At 39.4% G+C, this 23,733-nt stretch overlaps 1 protein-coding gene across 5 annotated transcripts in view; it reads right to left on the bottom strand.

The window, feature by feature from the left end:
• The window catches only part of arap1 (ArfGAP with RhoGAP domain, ankyrin repeat and PH domain 1), a 43,401-nt gene extending 19,979 nt beyond the window's left edge, over positions 1 to 23,422 (bottom strand). The window contains exons 1-13 of one of the 5 annotated variants that reach the window (XM_010732297.3): positions 23,249 to 23,422; positions 12,385 to 13,513; positions 7,876 to 8,039; positions 5,912 to 6,000; positions 5,744 to 5,826; positions 4,507 to 4,659; positions 4,055 to 4,124; positions 3,541 to 3,661; positions 3,235 to 3,419; positions 2,914 to 3,020; positions 1,929 to 2,128; positions 1,637 to 1,722; positions 1,088 to 1,270 (exon numbers count right to left, since the gene is read on the bottom strand). In XM_010732297.3, the coding sequence (XP_010730599.3) occupies positions 1,088 to 1,270; positions 1,637 to 1,722; positions 1,929 to 2,128; positions 2,914 to 3,020; positions 3,235 to 3,419; positions 3,541 to 3,661; positions 4,055 to 4,124; positions 4,507 to 4,659; positions 5,744 to 5,826; positions 5,912 to 6,000; positions 7,876 to 8,039; positions 12,385 to 13,433 (2,490 nt within the window). In that variant the 5' untranslated portion in view covers positions 13,434 to 13,513; positions 23,249 to 23,422. Of the gene's footprint in view, positions 1 to 1,087; positions 1,271 to 1,636; positions 1,723 to 1,928; positions 2,129 to 2,913; positions 3,021 to 3,234; positions 3,420 to 3,540; positions 3,662 to 4,054; positions 4,125 to 4,506; positions 4,660 to 5,743; positions 5,827 to 5,911; positions 6,001 to 7,875; positions 8,040 to 11,095; positions 11,338 to 11,904; positions 11,927 to 12,384; positions 13,514 to 23,248 lie in introns of those variants that run through there. The other 4 variants (XM_010732296.3, XM_010732299.3, XM_010732298.3 and 1 more) reach the window with 4 other exon arrangements.
• Between the last annotated feature and the right edge of the window lie 311 nt (positions 23,423 to 23,733).

Genomic DNA, 23,733 nt, shown 5'->3' with positions numbered 1-23,733 from the left:
AAAGACTCATGGACAAGATGCTGCCGTCCGTCCTGACAGGGCAATTGTCTAGAAATACTGTAACGCCACGAGTACCGTATGAGCTTAAAATGTTTTGCAAACGCTGGTGACTCAGAGACAAGCCAGGAATTAGTTTTTAGCTTGCATTACTATCACAACCTGTTTCATTTCGTTGGAACTGACCGTCAGTTGATAAGATTATTGCAACAGACAGACTGTACTTTAACACATTGGACGGCCAGCTTATGTAATGAAGGAACATGAGTTTCACACCAACTGCCACACTTTAGAGTAAAATGACAAATATGCCTGAGCCTGAATCAACAAGCTGGGAGAGGAGAACAACATGAGCTACTGAAAGAGTTAACTGTAGACTAGCTACTTTAGAGTCAGTGACTGAAGGGATGTGAAATAACATACTTGCTATTTCAAACTTTTAAAATGAGTGTGCTGGGTGATTTCACATTTGTTTAAAAAGGATGAAATGCTCGCCTTTGCTGCCGCTAAAAAAGTGCGCTTACATCAAGGGTCTAAGTTGTTTTTTAATCTTCTTTTTAAACTGACTCCATCAGAAACATCTGTTCTGTTGTCTATCTCTCCGTCAGTCACTCTAACAGGTCAGTACAAGAACAAACACTGAATGGACTAAAACATACAGAATGTATAGACACTTCTTTATTCATGGTATCTTAGTCACGGCCTGAGCAGACGGTGTGTGTATATGCATGTGCACTTGCAAAATCCAGTCACAACCAAGCCTGACCTTCTATGAGACATGAGACTGCTGAAAGCTCAAAAGAAACTGCATTATGTGGCAAAAGGACCAGTGGACGTTACATTCAGCAGCAGCAATAGGTGTCCGAAAGTAACCAAAAGAATAAAGTCAGCATGATGGGCTAAAAAGACTATTTAGTCATAGTGGATTGCTAAACCAACCATCTCATTGCTTCTAAACCCTCCTTAGGTAGGACAGCCTTCATTTCCCAAGGCACGTTGACTAACATCATTACAGTGTGTACATTTAATCCCAAACATAAGGGTAACACAGACAAAAAGCAAAACAGTCAAAACAGTAATTTCAACTTACATTGTTGAGCTCTTTCTGGTTTCCGTACAGAGGGTGGTACTTCCTGTATTTGCCCTGGCGGTATTTGTTGGTGATGAAGCGCCGTCTCTCTTCGCTGCAACTAGAGGGTGTCAAAGCTTCGCTTGGTGGGACGTTAGCCGCCCAGAAAGTGTTTGCCCGCTCGTTGCCTAGCAACAGGAACACCTGCATCACAGGTAGGGTTTGGTTAAAGTATTTCCACATTTTGAAGGGTGGGAAGTGTGTGTAACAATATACTATGAGCAGGTTTGCCTGCACATTTGTAGTACTACTACTTTCATTGAATCATGTTTGACTGTGTTGCTAATATTAGCTATTACAACAGCACCAACAACCACTGCTTCATAAATTAGTGTACTCAGTATAAATTCATTTGCATCTCTATCTGGGTTTAAGAAGCTAAATTCACTAGCCAGTTTATATCCCTGTAGGGACACCTTACATTTTATATATAAACATTATTTTTCTGTATGAAAAACCTCCACCTAGGTTTCACAAACTGTTAGATAGATTCTGTGTGTGTGTGTTTACCTGTATAAGCTCCTCTGTCCAGACTTTCCTGTCCATCTTCAGGCTACGAACCTTTGAGATGCTAGGACCCAGTCCTCTGTGTTCTCCTGAAACACACACAGGCACGTTTTAAAAGACACATTACATCCCAACAGTGGAGAAAATTCTACAGAAAGTTGGCTGTAACCACTAATAGGTTTTCACACCAGGCTAGTTGATTTTTGGTTTACATCTCTGTTACTGTCAATGTAAAATAAAAACACATTTTAAAAGACATAAAAAAAATAATATGATCATATGAAAATGTACAAACCTGCGCATCGTTTGCAGACCACCACACACAAGTTTATGGCAGCCCACTCTGGCTTGGGAGCCCCGCAGTCGGCACAGAGGCTGTTGCTCGGCTCCGCCCAGATCCGCTCTGCCACCTCTCTATTCGACAAAGCCTCACCTATTGCATCCCGCATGGCGTCCACCCACTGCTCTCGCAGCTGCTCTGACTCTGCGATGAAACTGCGCAGAGAGACAAACACGCGGCCGAGTGTTACTGCCGACATGATGGTGTCGATAACAACTACCGAGGGAAAAAAATGAGACCGCCTATTTGCCCTGTGTGACTGTGTTTAAGTGTTTCCTTATGCCTATGAGCCCAAAGTACTGACTCTACACTGCTTTTGATTTGCTAAATATACCTGAGTAAAAGACTGGAAACTATACAAAAATACACACACACAGACAGATTTGTGGTTTGACGCAGACTTGAATGTCCGACTCCTTCCTCTTCTCGTGTGTTAACAACATGATGGTTCTCTCTGTCCTTAAAATACACACACACAGAGAAACAAACACTTACATACACACACATCTCAAATGGTCAGAGGCGCAAAAATGCACACTTAGACTAAGACACACACTGACACACAATCCGACTCTTATACAAAACACACAAGCCTTTTCAGATTTCCCATCCTGTCAAGCTGAGCTCTTGCACTGCAGGCTGTGCACTGTCAGCCAAGAGACCACACACACCACACCAACACATACACACATCTCCCTCACTCTTCTTCATACCCACAAACACACTCACACAAAGGGCTTTTCACATTCGCAAAAGATGTCCAGCTGAGGCCTGAGAACATGATCTAATTTCCTGTTAGTATCCTAGCACCAAGACTAACTCAGCCTGACTGGCTTAAAAAGAATGAAGAACGATTTACCTTTGTACTTAAATCTTGATAGGATAAGATAAACCTATCTGAGATGAAAAAAAGGCCAAAAATTGACTGTACATGCAGTACCTGAATATGCGGTAAGGCGTGGTGAGATCAAAAGTACGACGATCTGTCTCTTTAACATTCCCTACGTTCATCTCAATAGATGTGATGCCCACTCCTATACGATAGTCCTGGAAGAAAAAAAGAAGAACACTGTTTTATTTTCCAGTCTAAATTCCTTTAAAATTGTTATATTATATTAACTTTACTGTTTCTTTTAATATTTACAAATTTAAACTTAGATATGATTCATTAGTTTCACACTGTTATGTTTGAAAGAAAAGCTAAAATATTATTCACATTCAAGTTTCTACTGATATACTTCTATGTACAAAGAGCCCTTACCTCTATGTTTTTGTAGAGGTAGACTTTATCTGAGGCAACAACAGTATAAAGTTTGGAGCGTAACCCTCTGAGCTCCAGATAGCCCTGAAAGTCTGGGGTCAAAGGTGAGCTTGGGCTTATGGTGCTGCGAGGACGGCGCCCCCTGGTGCAGTCCTGTAGTACAGTCACCCACTCGTTTCTCTCAGCTTGATGGATGCATAAACACATGGATGAATGAAAAGTGTGTTACATGTGAACCAGTGTGCAGGCAAATTTGTGACATATTATTCTGTGTGTGTGTGATGACCAGTCAAAAAACAGACAGACCTTCACTTTCAGCTCTGAAGATAAATGTTCGGTTGTTTGTCACGACCTCAAACTTGAGCTCTCCCACACTTGACACATTAGTCATGAAGGCAGTAGAGATGATCCCCTTAGAATACACCTCCTGCAACACACCACACACAGCAACAACTACTCTGTTATAAACCATGACATAGATATGCAGGAAGTGTTTGTTCATGTGAGTCAGAAAATCGTTTGTAATGCATCAGTGTTTATAATTGACTATCCATACAGAAAGCAGGGAAAAAAATAACGAAATGAAAACTGGAAGCTATTTTTGTTCAGGGACTTCTGCTGTCAGTCAGTCGTGGTGACAATTTGGCTGGCTTTCAGCTCCTCGGCAGCTGACTGATGACAGTGACGGTCTTACATAAGTCGGGGCTGGTGTGGACTGAAATGGACGATTCAGTGGCGCTTACACAACACTTATGTTTCATTGTTGATGTACATTTCCAGTAAGAGCAACTAATGTGATCGAGTTCATGTTTGTTATTACCTTCTCATTGTCAAAGTATCTCAGGTAGTCAACATCCAGCTTTACCCATCGTCTCTGATAATAAAGGGCCCTGTGTATGAGAACACACACACACACACACACACACACACACACACACACACACACACACACACACACATAAACATGATGTTCAAAAACATGAAGCACATACTCCTTTTACTGTAATACTAGGCTAGAGCATTGTTAAACTGAGTAGTATTTTGATTTTTTATTACAATTTAATTGGAATTACTGATAGTTTTCTGAATACTGCATCTAAAACCAGCTGTATACTGTGTGTACTTTGTTATATTTGTTTTGGGAAACAGCCCACAGTGAGACCATACATTGATGTCATGTACACAGCAGATGTCTGTGCAGTACTGTGTATTGCCCTTTTATAGCAGAACCTCAGCTTGTGTGCATATGTGTGTACGTGCTGTCATTCATACCCCTGTGGAGGATTCTTATCCAGCCAGCCCATCTTGATGACAGCAGCAAGATGAGAGCTGTCTTCCTTGGCAACTGAAGACAGTCTGCCGTCGTTTGGCAGGTAGACGCTGCCTTGCAGGTTACTGAGGTTCACAACCGGCCATTCGGTAGGCCTTTGGATGCACAAAAATAAGCACACAAACATTCAAATAACAAATATATTCACAAGTAATATGGCACAATAACCATTGAACATCTGACAGAAAATCACAAATTCACAGCACAAATTCTGCAGGGCACAATAAATACGTTTCTGTTTGTGATCGCTTGTGTTGACTGATCAGAGCAGCCATGTTAATAGATTATTCAAATTCATTATTCTTATAAACTTTCCTGACTGTCTAGAATTTAAGCTCCAGTCAGTGCTTTGAAAAAGCTTTCTAAACCTCTTGTACACTTGCCTCTACATACTAATAGTGGGTTCGGTTTACTATTGGAATGAAGCAGGACAAACAATGCATCAACATTTTTGTGTTCAAATGCATTCCAACACTAATGTGATGCCTACAACTGATATAAATATGATATATATGATATGTACTGATTAAAGGGGCACTCTTATAAAGCTTGGAGAGCTGACAAACTTTAACATGAATTAACTGTAGGATAGCAAATGTTAAAAGTGTGCATGAAGCTTCAATCATTTGTGAAATGGGGGAAATAGTTTGGTTATACATACTGTGTTATGTAAAGTGATCAAACCTGTCTTGAAGGATTACACAACTCACACAGTCTATTCAATGAGCCAACAAAGCCTGAGAGCATCCAGATATTGAATTACTGATGAAAACTTAAAACCTTACCAACCTTATTTATTTATTTTTATTTTTATTTATTTAATTATTTTAAGATTTTTTGAGGGCCTTTTCAAGCTTTTATTGGATAGAGACAGCTGAAGAGTGACAGGAATATGGGGAGAGAGAGAGATGGGGAATGACATGCAGCAAAGGGCCGCAGGTTGAATTCAAAACCTGGGCCGGTACAGCAAGGACTGAGCCTTTGTACATGGGCTAAACAACTCCGCCCCCCAACCTTATTTTGAAGCTATATTTGGACTACCATGGTCAGCAATGTACTGACTACAAAAGTCAGCTCTGTCTCTGTGGTTTGCTCGCTGGCGTCTCTCTATTGTACAGCCTGAGTGTGAGTTTCTGGGCTTGTGTTAATGGTTTGTTTGTGTGTGGATGCATGACTCACTCATCATCATCCAACAGCTCATCATCGCTGCACAAAGAACTGTACCGTCCCTTTGGTTGTCTGGGCACTTGCAGGGACATATCCTATAAGGAGGAGACAGCTGGCAATCACATTGTGCAAGAGGAGAAAAGGAAGAAGAGTGCAAAAGAAGGAAACACTTTCACTTACCCTGTCTGATGTGCTTATTCGATGAACACTGGGGTAAAACAAGTCTGGACTCTCGTAGTCATCAGAATCATCATCCAGTGAATCCAACCCTGAGGGAGGGAGTAGACGATGAGAACAAATGTAGTCGTATAGCTTATATATATATATATATATAAAAAATCCACAGAATGAATGTTGAATTTTGATTTTACTTGAGCTACGTGCATCCTTTCTCTGAGGGTTACTAAAAGTCAGCTAGAATCTGCTGAATGAGAAGAACAGGGAACATGGATACAATGAAAAGCACAACACTGGTTTTACCAGTTGCTTAAGTCATCTATTTCCACATAATTATCTTTGTTTATCTGTGTGCATGTGGAAAACTAAATGCTATGAGTTACTGAGCATATAACAAGATACCAGATTGTCAGTGTCTGATTCTCTCGCTGACTTAAAAACGAGTTTTTCAGGTTGAGCGACAAATAATAAAATGACACATATTATGCATTGAGTCATATTCCTTCCAGAACACCCTACAGTAAACAATAACAAGTTGGAACAATGTCATTGTCAGGAGAGGCAATGCCAGGTTCAAGTAAGCCTCATACCTGAACCACCTGTAACAAAATTCAACTCAGGTCTAACTTGATCAGGCTAATTTAAATCTGGTTTAATAGATGCAGACTAATGACCTTCAAAAAGAGATCTGAGACGTTAAGCATACATCACATGAACTCACAATAAAGAAAGCAGGGATATAACAGAAAGCTGCAGTGCTTAAACAAGATAATCAGCATATTCATGTTTCTCTTTTAGTTATAAAGCCCTATTTGCACAGGACTAGTTTTACCTGGAAGCAATTTGTAATAAATGCGCAGGTCTGTGATCTTAATCCTGTACTCTTTTTCTGCCTCCAGTTGAAATTTATGGAGGACATTTATAGAGAATACATTTTTATCTTTCAGGAGGCTCAATGGTTATTTGGTAGGAGGCTATGTTATGTGATATCATCTCCAGGGGAACAGAATTCAAGTATAATACAGACATCACTTAACCTGTGTAAATGCACCGCATGAAACATAGATGTGGGGGCGTAGTTTCTAATAAGGTCCCCTGGTAATACTGGTCCTGTGAAAATAAGGCTTTAAACTACTACACTGTCCGTTTTCATTTCTTTAATTTTATACAGCATTTCAAATGTTTAATAATTGTGACATAAGTGAAAATGCAACTATTACTTTGAGGCTATAGTTATAGGTCCAAATGATCTATTTGCTCTTTTAATAACATAAATGCAGGAACTCAGGTACAGGTAAGTAAAAGTAGACTTAAGCAGGAAATACTGTGAAGATACCTGTTTAAAGTCTGAGTTATACATTTGTGAAATAACTGCAGCCCAAATGATGATTAATCAGACGTGTGCTGCAGTTTGACTGTGGCTACACTGTACTGTATTGTGTTCACAGCGGTAAAGAGGTACTGCAGAGGAGGAACTTTGAAGGTAACACAGAGTTTCGATCTGTAGGCTTCAAAACCGGCCTGATTGGAGGCAGGCTAAGCTGAAATTTCCACGGCAACTTAAGTTGATTTAAAACTGCTTTACAGAAATTAAATTTGTCAAAAAAAATGTCCTCATATACTTGAATACACCTGCATTAACTGGTAATCTCCCTTTATGAAATACTGCTCAGTAGCCTATCTAAACAGTGTTGGTTTCAAATGTATTCAACATGTTTTATCAGACGGATGTGTCACCTCAGGTAGATAATTTAAAAGGTTTGACAGGCTTTATGAACACACACAATGTGTTTTTCTAGACAAACATTGAATGTAACAATAAAAATGATATCTGGTTTAATCCTCACTCGATTGTGTGATGCACATAGGTTTTTCCTGCATATGTGACCATCCTTTAAAACACAAAAAGGCATGTAATATTTGCGCCTGTGCATATATAAAAAGCATATGCAGAATATACTACTTACTGGACTCTCTGGGAGGTTGGGGGACCGTCTTAGAGGGCAGTACCAGGTGAATTTCGGGTTGCGTTGACTGTTGTGCGTTTTCTGGTGTTTGGGGTGTCTTGATGCGAGGTGGGACCAGTGGAGTTTGTTCTTTTTGCATCTCATCAGCCTTAGTGGAAGAGGGGCTAGAGGATAAAGAGGTGCAGCACATGTCAACAGTGGTTTGGAGAGCAGGAGATGAGTCCTCGGACAGCATGGTAATCTGAGATCAAGGGAATATCCCACAGAGACGGCTGATTCTGTATATCCTCTGCTGAGAAGAAAGCCCTTCTACCTTTCAAACAAAAAAAGAAGACTCCAGATGCAGGCAACAGAGTTATGTAGAGCTCTCTAAGAGCCGCATGAAGAAAAACAAAAAGACTGAATCATTTTGCTTACATTTCTGGTAACCAGATTCAGTCCAAATTATTGACTTCTGCTCCAGAGTCTTTTTCTGTGGTGTGAGGATTGATTTCAGAGCTGTAAAAAGCCGGTGTCCCTCTGCTCCTATTCCCACGGTTCTAGATTTCCCTCTCTACTTCTGGTTTAAGCAGCAAGTCTGAACCTGCCTCACCCTGTGAAATGTCTGCGTAAACATGACATACCTCTAGATCCCTTGCAAACACACGAACACACACCGGTCAGTTGTACAATATACTATGGTGAAACGTTAAGATACGGTAACAATACAGCCAACATTTGCTATTGTCATATTGGTATTAGTGTGACGATAACACTCCATTAGCAGTTTCATTTTGATAACAACACCTAGCAGGAAACACTCACTTACACGTACAAAGTTCTTATGCTGCAGAAAATCTTATCGACAGGTGAGTTGGATCAAAAATTATTTTTAAAAAATGCTGCACATTAAAACTGAATTCAGGTTTGATCCAAGGCAACTTTAGTAAATGTTAGCACTAAAAGTGATATTTCAGGAAGGTTTGATCATGATACTACCATTTATTTGGTATTATTTGGTACACAGGAATGTACACACACGCACACAAACATCACACACCACAACAGGTGCTGCTTTACATGGAAACCAAAATAACAGCACCGTTATTAATGTGGTTTTAAATGTGAAATAGCACAGAGCCCTACACACAATTTTCAGTTTCTTCCTTTATACTACACTTTAATATTTTACTACTAATGGATGTTATATATATATATATATATATATAAAATATATATATTATATAATATATATATATATATATATAGATATAAGAAGTTATAGATATAGATATATATATATATATAAAATAATATTGTATGTATATATCTTTATAGAACCACACAATACAGTTTGCTACTTGTTTCATAGCTAGCTTTTCAAAGTTACTCCTTTATTACTCCTTCTTACGTCACAGGTTTAGTAATAAAGACGCATCAACTCAAAAACTGTGAAATGAATTCTTTCCCACAATGTTAAAAACCACATACGCTATTTCCATGCTGACAGGAAAGTCAAGAGTGAGCACATAGGTCTGGCTTTAATCCATCCAGTATTTTGTAAGTTCCTCTTTGTTCCTCTGTGTTTTCCTTCATTACAAAAACAATGATCAGCTTTTACACTTGCAGGGACATATCAGATACTAGTCACACATGAATTACTCGTCATACTACTCACAAATATCTAAAAACAAATGTTCAGTTTAGTTTCACCAATAATTATGTTCACTATTCCTATATCAAAACCCCTTTTCATCATAAATATTTGCCATGATGGACAATAGGACATGTAAGAGTAGTTAAAACAGTCATGGAGTTTAATGTACTATGGACATACACGAGCTTCAGTCGTCATACACTCCAGCATGAGTAACACATTTGTGAAGTAGCTCAACTCAAGACTCATATTTTACTGTAATTATCAGCTATATTAAGCTATGTTTAATGACAAACCAGAATGTTTTAAACATTATAGACCCACAATAACGGGAAACTGACCTGTTGACACAGTTCCTCCTTTTTCTCACAGGAAGAGTGCTGAGATGGGAGCTAGCTATATTTAACTATCTGTTAGTTAACAAATGACAATGGGCTGAAAAAACTAATGACCACTTCTTTGTCCCACCACACTGTGAGTATGTGAACTTATTCTGGGAAAATGTATACATTTTATCCCAAGATCATCTGACCATAGCTAATGGATCTCTTTGTTATGGTGGTGACAAATGAGAGGCAAAATGTAGCAGAAAGCTAATCTATGTCATGACACAAGTATAATTTATAACGTCTGTTTGAAAAACAGTCTGTACATCACTGAAGATAGGGAGCGATAACCATAAAGCTATAAAGATGTCCACAAGCTAAACATGCCAGAGATGCCTTTGCAAAATCTGATCTTACTGGTTTTGTCAGGGACATATCAATAGCTCTGTAAACATACAGCCCCAGGACAGAGTAGTATATCTTGCCACAGCCATTACAAAACAATAAACTAACTTATTCTGGTCAAGATACAACAAACCCATGTAAACATGGTGAAACTTCATTTGTACTGAAAGAAAGAAAGAAAGAAAGAAAGAAAGAAAGAAAGAAAGAAAGAAAGAAAGAAAGAAAGAAAGAAAGAAAGAAAGAAAGAAAGAAAGAAAGAAAGAAAGAAAGAAAGAAAGAAAGAAAGAAAGAAAGAAAGAAAGAAAGAAAGAAAGAAAGAAAGAAAGAAAGAAAGAAAGAAAGAAAGAAAGAAAGAAAGAAAGAAAGAAAGAAAGAAAGAAAGAAAGAAAGAAAGAAAGAAAGAAAGAAAGAAAGAAAGAAAGAAAGAAAGAAAGAAAGAAAGAAAGAAAGAAAGAAAGAAAGAAAGAAAGAAAGAAAGAAAGAAAGAAAGAAAGAAAGAAAGAAAGAAAGAAAGAAAGAAAGAAAGAAAGAAAGAAAGAAAGAAAGAAAGAAAGAAAGAAAGAAAGAAAGAAAGAAAGAAAGAAAGAAAGAAAGAAAGAAAGAAAGAAAGAAAGAAAGAAAGAAAGAAAGAAAGAAAGAAAGAAAGAAAGAAAGAAAGAAAGAAAGAAAGAAAGAAAGAAAGAAAGAAAGAAAGAAAGAAAGAAAGAAAGAAAGAAAGAAAGAAAAGCAGACAGGCTTCCTTGTTGAAACACTGAACAGCATGAGGAGGGGGGTGAGAAGGAAAATAGCGCATGTTTAAAACGAGTACAGACTGAGAAAAGACATGTACAGATATGTTTAAGATCAACGTTACCTGCCTCGACATGTTCAAAAGGAGTCCTCTTCTATGATGATACAAAAATCAAAAGATAAAAAAGGAGGAAATGGCCAGAAGATGGGAGGAGGCAACAGCATACCGACAAGGAAACAAGAGAGCCACAACAGAGTGTGCGAATGTGTAGACACTGCAAAACATCTGAAGGTAGTTCCTGGTAACAAATCACTTTTGCTTCTTTCTCTCTCTGTCTTAATTCAGTTACTCTCTCCATTCACAGAGACTAATGAGGAGGAGGAGAATGTTCAACTGCTCTATGTTGTTCTCCATCGTAACTTCCTCCAACTATCTACAGCTTGTTTCCCTTTAAAAGCACAGACAGAGAACATGCATAATTACTCAAAAAAGAACTACTCCAAAGCCTGAGGCGAGACTTAAGTTTCTTTTCCCTCGTTGGTGACGAAACATTCAGAAAAAAGAAAGAGCTCCTTATTTTGTATGCCATTACCAACTACATAAACACATGATAAAGGCTGCTATAGTCTGATCAGTGAAACTAGTTTGAGGATGACAGTCTGCTGTTAAAGGGGGAAAAAAGAGGAACTGTGCTGGGCTGCTGTGTTTTTACAGATGCACAATTTTGCTAACACATCAATGTGCATAAATAACTAGGCAGATAAACCCTGCAAAAGAGACAATGTAGGACTATAATAGCTAAGTTAAAGGTCACCACAGAGCCTTTGAAAAAATAAGGCACACACTCTAGCTGTCACATATGAGCAACCACAGACTGCAGCCTCATAGGTCAGGCTTCGTTCATGCATGAACACTCAACAGGTTTTGTTTACCTATTTCAGCAGGCCGCTGAACTTTAGGTCCACTCAGTCAGTCAATGTGTTTCGGTCTTTCATTTTCAGGAAGCTTCTAATTTTGAATTCAGGAAGTGCCCAGTAACATCCTAACTTCAACTCAAGTTGACAGAAGATGCACTTTCTATCTTGTCCAATAGATGGCAGCACAGTACTCCAAGAGCTAACTCAAAATACAACACAGAGGTCAGATTCTTGACCAGTCCTCAATGTAATTAAATAAATCTCAACACAAACATGCACCACCCGACAAACAGGATTCTTGGTTATTTTGCATTCAATATTGCATCCTCACACAATCAAATCAACTAAATATAATAATATTCACATACTAAGCAGTCTTCCACTCAACACACAAACAGTACACAGTAGGAAATATACTACTGGTGCTTTCAAGAGTGAGAGTGCAGGAATCTAACCTTAAAGACAGCCTGTTGTAGCAAATGTAAATAACCTTACCTGTGAGTTTTGGGAGACTGTGCAGGAAACCGCTGTGGGATAGGTGGAGGGCCTTTAGTTATTGCCCCTGCTTTCGGAGGGAGAGGTGGAGCATCTCTGTCATCGACGGGGGAAGCAACGGGGGAGCTGGGGGAAGCTTTTCTTCTTCCTTCGCTCCCCAAATATTGGGCATGTGGCTGAATGGCTAATGTCTGAGGCCGAGCTTGGGCAGAGGGGAGGCTGGGGGCATGGCTGGAGTTGCTGGTGGTGCTGGGACTCACAGTTCTGCTCTGCACTTTCGGGGCTTTAACTGCATGTCTGTCCAGTTTAGGAGGAGAGGCAGGGATTCGAGGAGGAGGCGAGGGGCTCAGGGGAGAGGTGAAGCGCTGTGGAGGGCAGTTGGGGGTGCTTCGTGGAGGGACAGGGGGTAAAGAGGTGTCCAAAGATGGGGAGACAAGGGGGGCGGGGGGATTGTCCACTGGAGCACTAGTGCGAAACTTTGTCCTCTCTTTAGGCACAGGCCTCTCCCTCTCTCCATCTATTCCTCCATCCCTCTCTTCCTCTTTTCCACCTATCGCTGCTGTTTGTCTTTGTCCAGGAATTGGCTTATTTTCACCTCCATCTCCACTTTCCTCTTTCACCCTGGACACTCTCTCCCTGGGAACTGGTTTCTCTCGCTCCCTAGGTATAGGTGTCGATGACGCTCCATCCAATTTCTGTCTTTCCTTAAGAGCAGGTCTTTCTTCCAATGGGATGGGTACAGGTCTGTCTCTGTACAAGGCTTTAGCATGTCCCGTTTCCACCGATCTCTGATCTCTCTCAGACGCTACAAAGTGAGAGTGTGTGTCAGATTGTGTGTCAGTATTACCATGCGTTTTGTTTAGGCTGGCCAGGATGCGTCTCCGGTGACCTGGCAAGGTGATACCCATCCGCTCCAGCTGATCTGGCGTGAGGCTGCGACACTGTTGTAACGTCGCCAGCCCGGCTCTCTGAAATGTCTCAGAATACTGCTCCAGACGAAGCACAGACAGCCAGTCCCACACAGTCGTGCAGGTTTCCGACTGAGACATGACTGATTTGTGTGTGGTGGCAAGTCTACGTCCACAGAGACAAGGCAAACTTCAACACCTCAGACCATAGCTAACACAACCTGTGAAAGAGAAAGAAATATGAAAAGGTGCAATAGAATAAGTGTGAACAAATCTAAAAAACAGTTCTTCTTTTCTTTCACATCTGGAGGCAGATAACAAAGAATAACTTGTATGAACACGTTAAACTTGCATGAAGTTGATACAAATCTGAACCTCATGTTCTAAACATGACTTATTATTATACATTATTATGTTCTTAAAAAGGTTTAAATGCTTCATTATGTCAATCAAAAAAAACTAAATCTTTCAGCCATACAGTATCTGACAATCCAAGCAGGCAATGAATAATATTTTATAAAAATTAAGCTTTGGGCCGCGTGAAATCTGACCGTGGGCTGCGATTGGCCCCTGGGACGGACATCCCTGGACTAGATAATGAAAAAATACTTCCTGTGTATGCCACTGTTTTGAGCAATCCTTATTTGGGAATTTTGTTATGTTGCAAAAGTGCAATAATAATAATTTAACTTCCTAAAACCCAGAAATAAATAAGATGTTTAATCAAGATGACAACGCTGTAAATCCAGGAGGCGGGCGTTTTTATAGACTGTAAACATCAGTCTCAAAGTTGTGAGTCATAAATGTTCGTCAGGGTCGGCGACCTCAGTAAAAGGAAGTGGTGTTAATGCCTCACTGTAACATCCCCTCCCAGTTTAGTCAGTGTGATAACCTCTACCATTTTCACTGAACATAACGAGCTACCATCAGATGATCACGTTTGATTTCAGAATTAACTAACTACTATTAAATCTGTATTACGTTCTTAATGTGCTACACATACGAATGTCCGACGACACTCTGTGTCAACATAAAACACACAAGGTTACTCCTTTTGAACAGCCAACACACAGGCAGTACTGTAGCACTATCACACAACAGACCACTGGGAGGAAGTGTAATTGACACAACAACTATTGACACACACGGCACGTTCACACAGACTCACTCAATTCTCTCTCACACATACTTGAATGCTGCCGAAGTGGGTTCGAGATCAGCTTCCTTGCAAAGCATCCCCTCTCTTAACGCACAGCACTGTCCGCTATGCAGTTTGTCTCAAGATATGAATAATGTACATCACTGCTGTAGAAGCACGGGGACTTCTTTTTTTTTTTTAAGTTTCCACATGCAGATCAGTCATCGCCTCAGGCCTTGATTAGCAAACAGCAGGCAGTGCCAGCTCTCTGCACTCACATGACACAAACCTGCCTAAGTACGCAATAGCTCTGTGATGACTGTTGTGATGCTTAAAGTGGAACTATCACAATAAAAAAATCAGTGAAAAATGAATCCTGACAGTGCAGTAACTTTGAACATACGTCCAAAAGCTATTTTGTTGCTGTCAAAATCATTAACCAAACACCCTCCTGCTGTGTTCACTACGGTTTGTCTCCCTGCCATATAACTCTGACCACAAAGGAAGCTGCTGGTTTCCCTGGCAGAGCCACAAACAGTTGTTCCTCAACATGCCCTGAGCTTAATATAATAATATTCTACACTGAATATCCCTTATACCAAGACGCCTGACGAGTATTAAGCACATCTACATGTTAGCTCTTCTTTTAGTTCAGCTAAATTCAAAGTCCATTAATACGCTTGATTACGATGCTGAAGGATGACTTATTTACCTTTTAATTTTAAGACATACTCACATGCGCATGCATACGCATTGGACCAAATATTGTTGATTGATTTCATTTACACACATTATGTTAATAAATAGGACATTCTGTTTTTTCATGAAGACATAATATCAGATAAATAGATAAGTATTAGGTGAATTTTCAAGCATAAGTAGCTGGTCTATAGATGTAATGACCTAGGATGTAACTGTACTGGAGATATTTACTTTATTGTTATGAAGAACCGACATTGTCAAAAAATATTATTATATTATATTTAGCACTTTAATAGTAAAACTTTCAATCTAAAAGATTTAACAGAAGCCACAGACGTACGAGCTGCCTGCTTTGAAGACTACTCAAAACAATAAATACTAAAAATATAATAAAAGGATCTAATTCAGCAAGGGCCAAAGAGACTAAGCAAACCCACAACCAAACCATCGAGTCCGAGAAATACTATTCTCCAACGTGTGAGTGTGTTGAAATGACTGTATTTCATTTCCTGTCAAATGTTTCCTCTTAACACAGCAAACATCACAGGGCACAGGGACAGTGTGAATCTTGCGATAAAATGCAGTTCCTATTTTTAAATTGGGGAACTGAATGCACTGAATTACAGTCGGATGGGTCTTCAGTCGTCACTTGAACGTTACTCATAAACTAAACGCGCGAGCACAAGGTCCAAAACTTACGTCTGAACACATGCACACAAACTCAACTAGCTTGTCTCAGCATCTTTGACCACACACATGGTTTTTCATGGTAGCTCTTAATCAGCCTTGTGTGTTCTGTGTAGGTGTGTGTGCATGTGTGGGTGTTTTTAAAAGGAGCAACATCAAAGTGATAGTGATAGCACAAGTGGTAAATACGAATAAAGAAGGTGAGCAAACAAAATGAAAAAACAGTTCATTTGAATAACACACACACTGTTGTGCCTCTTAGCTCTGGTTAAAAGCCTGGCAGCTGAGCAGGCATTGCAGTTCTGCACAGCTTGTAGCCGCTCAACACCTTTTTCATTAAGACAAGTGAAGAGGCTGTTACAATGTGGTGTAAAAGCATAACATTTAATCTCTGTGTCCCTAAAATCTAAAGCAGATCTTACTTATGAAACATTTCTAACATGAGTTTTGTTTTGATTAAAATCAAACATGCCATCCTGCAGACGACACAGCAAACTAATCTTGGTGAGCTTAACGGAGAGGTAGAACTGTGTGTCATCTGCATATCAGTTAACAGAGATGCCATGCTATGATGGATGATGTGACCCGGAAGATAGATATATCACTTTCCTGGTCTACTATTGGTCCTGGTTATTCACACACTGCTCATTGGAAGTGTGATATACGAACTTAAGATCACCCATTCACGCGCCCAAGGACACTTTTGCTAAGCTAAACATGATGTGAGCCTTTTTCTGTACTAAATGCTAGAGATGAAGATACGTATATCTTTTCATCTGACTGTCAGTAAGATAACAAACAAGCATTTAGGTTTCTCATAAATGGTGAATTGCCACAACTGCGAAAGCTTTTTGAGCACGCAGTCATAATTGTGGATATGATATTATGATGACTATGCTATTAGGCATTCTTTGGGAAACACTGCAGTAGTATGAGAGACTAGCTGCAGACAGAGAGACGTACGGACAAACAGATTGCCAAAACGTATGATCCTCTCTAGATGTAAAGTTTACTGAAGTGTCACACCTTGGATAGCGTCAGCCACACCCGAAACCTAATCCAGCTGAGTAAACCAGACTTTTGTTAATGTCCACACTGGCTTATTTGTTTGAATTCTTTTGGCACTTTATTCTGCGACTGTATTTTTGATTGTTCATTTTATGTAGCCTACCTTTGGGGGTACAATTCCTTAATTCCTTTTTGAAACTTGAAAAAATGTATGTATGGTCTATTTATCTCTTTAAAAAAATCTTGAACATGGAACGGAAGGAAACTGTAAGATACTGTAATGTTAGTAATCGAAGTAGACATGAGATATAGTGCATTGATGTTATTGATGTTATACTGCATGCCACCTACTGCATAAATCAGTGAGCCATTTGGGCGACCCCAGTCAAATGAAGTCTGGCAACAAAAAATGTCAGCGTGTTCCTTGAACTGCTGAAATGAACAAAGAGTTTTCACCAGAACTCGCATTAAAATTAGATCAAACTACAGGTGCGTCATAGATTCTGTACAGTCAGTATAACTGCTGACTTCCTGGCTTTTATTTCATTCTCTGCGGTTTCCAACTAAACATTTTGCTCTCTGGACATTTCAATTAATTTATCTCTCCATCTCTCCCTCTCTCCATCTTTTTCTGCTATCCCTTCCTCGCTCCCACTCAGAAGGCTGCCAATAACAGGGTCCTCTGTGCTGCCTTCACAATGGGGTATTCTGTTACCCAGGCAAGTACACACACACACTAACAAGAAGGAGGGAAACGCATGGTGGGGGCCCACCGTTCAAGTCTGGTCACACTCTCTAAAACAAGTGCTCACCTAATAATATGTATGTGTGTGTGTATGTGTGTGTGTTGTGTGTGTGTGTGTGTGTGTGTGTGTGTGTGTCTAAAGAAATTGTGTTTCAGGCCTCATATCCCCTTTCAATTTAACTCACACACAAACAGATATCCAGGATGTTACAATTTCTCTGTGCTGGCTGACTAACGTCAGGTTCAGTGCCGCTTACTGACGGTCGGTGTTCTTTGAAACACATTATCTACCTCGTGTAACAAGTTTAATAATAATAATTTAAATAAATAATTTAGAATAAATAATTTTATTTCATAGGCGCCTTTCTGTCACCCAAGGACACCTTACAATAAATGAGAGTAGACAGCAGATAACAAAAACAAACAAAAAGAATCATAAAAGTATGAAATTACAAGAATACAACATTAAAAATGGGTTAAAATAGGACAGTGCAATTGAATCAGATGGAAAAGGCGATTTTAAACAGGTGGGTTTTAAGTGCAGACTTGAACCGTTTAAGCAATGTAAAATGATGTGTCTAACAAACTTTACCGCCCACACATTTCCACATTAACACATCATTAAAATAAGACCTCGCCTTATTTGGATAGTCTGCCAGATGGTTTCCAATTATTTGTAACATTCCAGGTGTTTTGCTTTGCCCATAGATGTTCAACAAATGACAGTATAAGTGATAATTCATGAATATACCCTAACCAAGATGTTTTATGTGCATTAACCTAACCAGAATTTCACCACTGAAATGTTACAAATAACTTATCACCAAAAAAGGCATTACCACAACTATTACATCACTGACAAAAACACATGACCCCCCTCTTCTCTACTGCTCTGTTTGTATGAAAACATATGACATATATGATTACATATCCATAGTGACGAGGTTGCAAACAACAGCGTAAAGTATGTAGCAAAGGCTTAAATAGTACAATAAAGCTATTGTGTCAGGCTGTAAACATCAGAGTATATATAGGGTATAATATCTAAAGGTCACTAGACTTTGAAGGTTACGATAAACAGATTCAGCTGAACTATTAAATGTCATCTCCAAACTATGGTTGACATATTCATCTATGATGCACAAGAAATACAAATTAGAGTGATGCTGACTTTATAATACTTACAATATACATTAACGATGTATATGTACTGAGACACATTAATAATTGAGTCTAATTAATGCTTAACACTGTTTTCATTTGCAATGGGTGCTGAAAGATGTTGATGTGGTGATATGTAACGTTCTTTTCTGGTTATGTTTCAAGCTTTGACACTTCAGCATCCGTACTTTATTTCTATGTCTAGACTGATTCGGCTGTCTTAAAGATCTCTTCTGCACCACTCCTCCTACTCTGTAGTCTTGGGAAATACTGCAAAACAAGTCACAGTTTCTTTTATTTAACCCGTTTCTCATGAGGGTCAAATGACAGGATCATGATGCAGAACAAATAACAACAGAGTAGGAATGTGAAGAATTCACGACCTCCATTCGCAGTGACTTCAACAAAGATACCAGATGACAGAGAAAGTCTTCATTCTTTGTGACATTCTTAGATTTTTGTTCATAAACTGACTTATATTCATTTCAAATATATATATTTTCTGACTAGAAGAAAGAATAGAAATACTGTATTTTGTAATTGATGCAGCGGTAACATTTTCAGGTTACCATGTGCCAGGACTGTCCTTCTCTGAGTACAAACGTTACAATCAGGAAGTAGTCTGTTCTATGTTTAACTTTGTTGCTGGTTAATGCATTCTATTAATCTATTTACCATTTGAAACATGGACAAACCAATAAGTCACTGTGTGCATGTTAAAAAATAGCTCTTTGTCGCACACAGTTTTCGCCTGCATATGGAAGTGCTACTTTAAAGAAACTGTACTGCTCATGCAGCAGTAACAATGTCATGCTTAACCGTCACACGTCGCAACGTGCAGTGTGAACATCAGCATATCACCTCCAAGTTTTATAGAGAGTCTTCTATGTTTGTGCTGCAGCGGTTTTGAAAAAGTGGAAGGAGCGACATCATTTCTGATAAACACAAAAGGAGAAAATGTCAGCTCCGCAGTGTAGCGAGCTTTTAACTTTTACCCCGTGTAAACTCAGACTCTGGTTAGACGCTGCCACAGTGACGTCTGTCTATTGATGCTTAATCAATTAAAAAAACAAAAAAAACATTAAAGCAGCGCTGGCAATGTTATTATAAAGCCTTGAGCTGTATTTAATTCACATTTTACTGCTTACTGCTACAACTTTGTGTCATAAGATTTGTTCTAAGTTGTTATGGATGTTAGTCTGCCTAATTGCTGGACCGTGCTGCTAAATCAGCCGATACATCGTTTATTGCAGATATCAGTATGTGCGTATATGTTGGCCAAGTGACAAGAGATGTCAGCACTGAAATGTCAAAGATAAGTCTATGATGGCACGCTCAGTGTATCTTGATGGCAGATTTAGGGCACCTTGGTGGCAGGGTGGTTAAGACACGTCATGTGTACGATGACCACAATATTTGCAGTTCGACTGTTGCCAGGATCCTTTGTTGCTTATCATCTCCCACCCTCTTCTTGTGTTTCCCTGTCTAACTTTATTTTATGTTACTTTTGTCATGTTAAAGGCAACCTGAGGGATGAAAATTTTAAATCTTGGCCAAACACTAACTTTTCTGCGCAGGAAACACGCTAAAGAAAAAAGGAGCTCTGTTGCTTTTCTGAAATCGATATTCCCAAAACTTTTCATTCACTTCAATGCATACTTAGTGGCCACTATATTTTCCTGGGACTTATCAAGGTGGTCCTCTCCCTGTCAAGATTAATAAAAAAAACAAACATGCGCACACTCACGGGACATGACTCATATACCCGCCACAAGACACATTACTGCTTTCAGCCCACTTTCAATTAGAACTGAATAGTGACTCAGTCCTGCCAGTAAAGAAATGCATCTGAATAATGTCCTCTAGTGAACAGGCCTGTGTGTGTGTGTGTGTGTGTGTGTGTGTGTGTACTTGCCTCTAACTCTTCAGGGTGCAACATTTCACAGGAGTGTGTTTCCCATAGTAACCTGCCAGAAACTGCTGACCACATTTAAGGGGGCCATTGACGGGACCAATGTCATCAGCGTGTGAGAAAAGACCATGTTTTTTTTTAGTGAATAAGAGGCTCTAGGGGAGGCCGGGTTATATTACCACACAACAACGGTTCACACCACAAACTTACAACAGAATAGGTTTGGCAATGTTTTGTCTCTTTTGACCCCCAAGCCCCCCCCCCTCTCTGCTGACTCACGTCAGCAAACATGAGTGAAGAATAGTGTTGGATGTTTTGAATGCTTTAGTCCACTGACTCAAAATTCACCAAATTATTTTCATGAAGTCCATTTTTGGTCTGATTTGACAACTTATCAGCATAGACTCGAGCCAACACGCAAATCCAAAAATGTTGGAAATGACTCATCAGCTTTAAAAAACATCACTTTGACTGAATAACTGCACCAGAAAATCCTAAAAAACGTTGAGGAATAACACCGAGAGGTCATTTCAATTTTTACTCTACCTTCACAAAGTGGCTGAATAAAATATCAAAATCATTTCTCAGTATAGCGCAATGCAGTTCAACAGTACCACAAAACTATATCCTCCAAAATCATCAAAGGTTAAATGAACACTTCTCTAAAACAATCTCAACTAAAACTGAACATTATATAGCTTCATGAAGGCAGGATTTATTGCAGAGACCGCATTAGTTTTAGTACCAAAACTGGCGAGTGAATGTCTCTAACAGATGAGAAACTACATCTTTTATGTTCCACTTTCAACTAAGTTTCTTCCGGTTGTGAAAATTTCCTCTCCTCCTCTACTTTTCACAAGATGTACGAACTGCAATGTTCTCTTGGCGGTTCTTGTGAAAATGTATAGTCTTGAAGCAGAATTAGTAACTGTGGTTCAATGTCTTAATCACAGCCTCCATTTACAGTAAACTGGGGTCTTCATTTGACCTCTGTCCTCAATGCATCACTTAAACAAGTGAGATCCTGCTCCTCTCACCTCATTATAGAGTGATTCAGTAGTGAGTAATCATGTGAGCATATGAGACAGACAGAAAAAAAGACGGAAAAGTGGTGGACACAAGAAAGATAAAGAAAGACGAAGCTTACAGCTGCGACTTGATGCCAATGGTCAATAAATAATTCGGAGCTCACGTCCTTGTTCGAAGCACAATCCATCTAAATCAAGACTGTGAATTTGAACTGGTTTGACTAAAAATCACACGAAAATCACAGACTGAGGGGTAGAGAGAGACATTTATTCCTTGATAAACAACATCCTGTAACGCGACATTATGTGGCTCTCGGTGAGCACTTGAAAGTCAAAAGCAGAAAGTTTCAGACGTACTCATTAGTTTCGAATACAGGAGCAGTAGGGCCATGATGTTGTTGTTGTTGTTGTTGTTTTTACAAAAAATGCACATAATCCTTTACTTATTTTAAATGCATTTACACATCCCTGGCAAGTCATCTGACCTGTAGATTTTCTAGAAAACTAGTGTTAGACACACATCTGTTTAACCACAAAAGACCTGCTTTTCACGGTTGAGCAGTTCTGCGAATGAACAAATTCCTCTATGACCACTTTTCAAGGGTCTACTGACTGACAAAGACAGTCATGCATGTGCTCTATTTTAAGCCTCTTTAGCCCACATGCAAAAAAAAAAAGGCTTCCTCAAGAGCGATCACAGTTTCCACCTCGACTTCATAAGTGATCTCAAAGGGTTTTTCTATTGATCACACCTTATCACCACTGTGGCAACTTAAAAGAAATCACACTTGTACGATCCCTGCCCTGGAGTTAAGAGAAAAAAAAGCAGAACTAAGCAGCATTTTTTTAAAAAGCCTTCAAGCAGTTAGTTAGTTAGTTAGTTAGTTAGTTAGTTAGTTAGTTAGTTGGGTCTGTGTAAACCTCTGCAGGCTGTTGTGGTATGAGATGGTGCTTTCTTAGAAAAATGTAAATGCCACCACCTGTCACACATCCACCTGCTTTAACCTGTAGGATAACTGGCATATGATAGGCTCGTTTCGGGACAAGCTGAGAGGCCAGTTACTCCATTTAAAGGATTAGTTTTAATAGTCAGTGCACCCCAGCTTAAGAATAATGAATTCCTCTGGGGATAAACAGGCAGCCCATTTCCTCTCCGGTTTAACCAGTACAGAGCAGCCTGTGTCAGCTGAGGAAAACACATCAAACAAGTTAACATTAACCAATTACAGGTCGAAAATTATTTCCTCCTCTTCATTAATTAGTAACTTTAAGCAGCTGAACATCTGAACCTGACTCAATATTTGACGTTTTGTAAATAAAACTGGTGTTTTTTCTTTGAGCTTAGCTACCGTTATTTCCACAGCAACGGCGGCAGGTCAAGCTAACGGTCAGCGTGTGAATGTAACCTAGACAACACGGTTTTCCGTCACCCCCAGTGTGTGTGTGTGTGTGTGTGTGTGTGTGTGTGTGTGGTTTCATGCTTTTTAAATTAGTATCTATTCTTATCGGCTCTTGTGGTAAAGTTGTCACACACACTCACTCAAAAAGTTTTAAATTCTTGACTGACTGACTTACCTTTTTTCAAGTGTGTCCAACTCGTAGAAAATTAACCGACCGTTTTGTTTTTTTCCACGTTAAAACAATTCAGCGGCTGACTAACTGCGACGCCAGATAGCGGATAACATTTTTCACACGGATGAAAAGCAGTAGCAGAAACAACTCACAAGCAGCCAGTGTTAGACTAAAGCGTGTGGGGAAACACCATTTCCGGTCATGCCTTTCAAAACACAAACATACACTTGAGGTTAAGTTGTGTGACGTTTTATTTTGAAGGGTAGAAACTATGTGTTTCCGGTGTTTTGCTTGCTAATTGATGCAAAAACATTGCAAAAAAACTTCCGTACGGCCATCATGTGACCACCGAAAAACCCTGGACAGCCCAGTCTGTTTTCATGCAAATGAACTTTAACTGGATGTTTTCCCACTTAAATCTCACCAGCAAGAATTAAAGCCCACACAGAGCTACATTTGTAAAGATTGTATTCCTGTTGCTGATCATA

The sequence above is a fragment of the Larimichthys crocea genome, chromosome VII, assembly GCF_000972845.2.
Source record: "Larimichthys crocea isolate SSNF chromosome VII, L_crocea_2.0, whole genome shotgun sequence".
NCBI lineage: Eukaryota > Metazoa > Chordata > Actinopteri > Sciaenidae > Larimichthys > Larimichthys crocea.
Note: the sequence above shows the minus strand (reverse complement) of the source record. Positions and strands in the feature narration are given on the sequence as shown.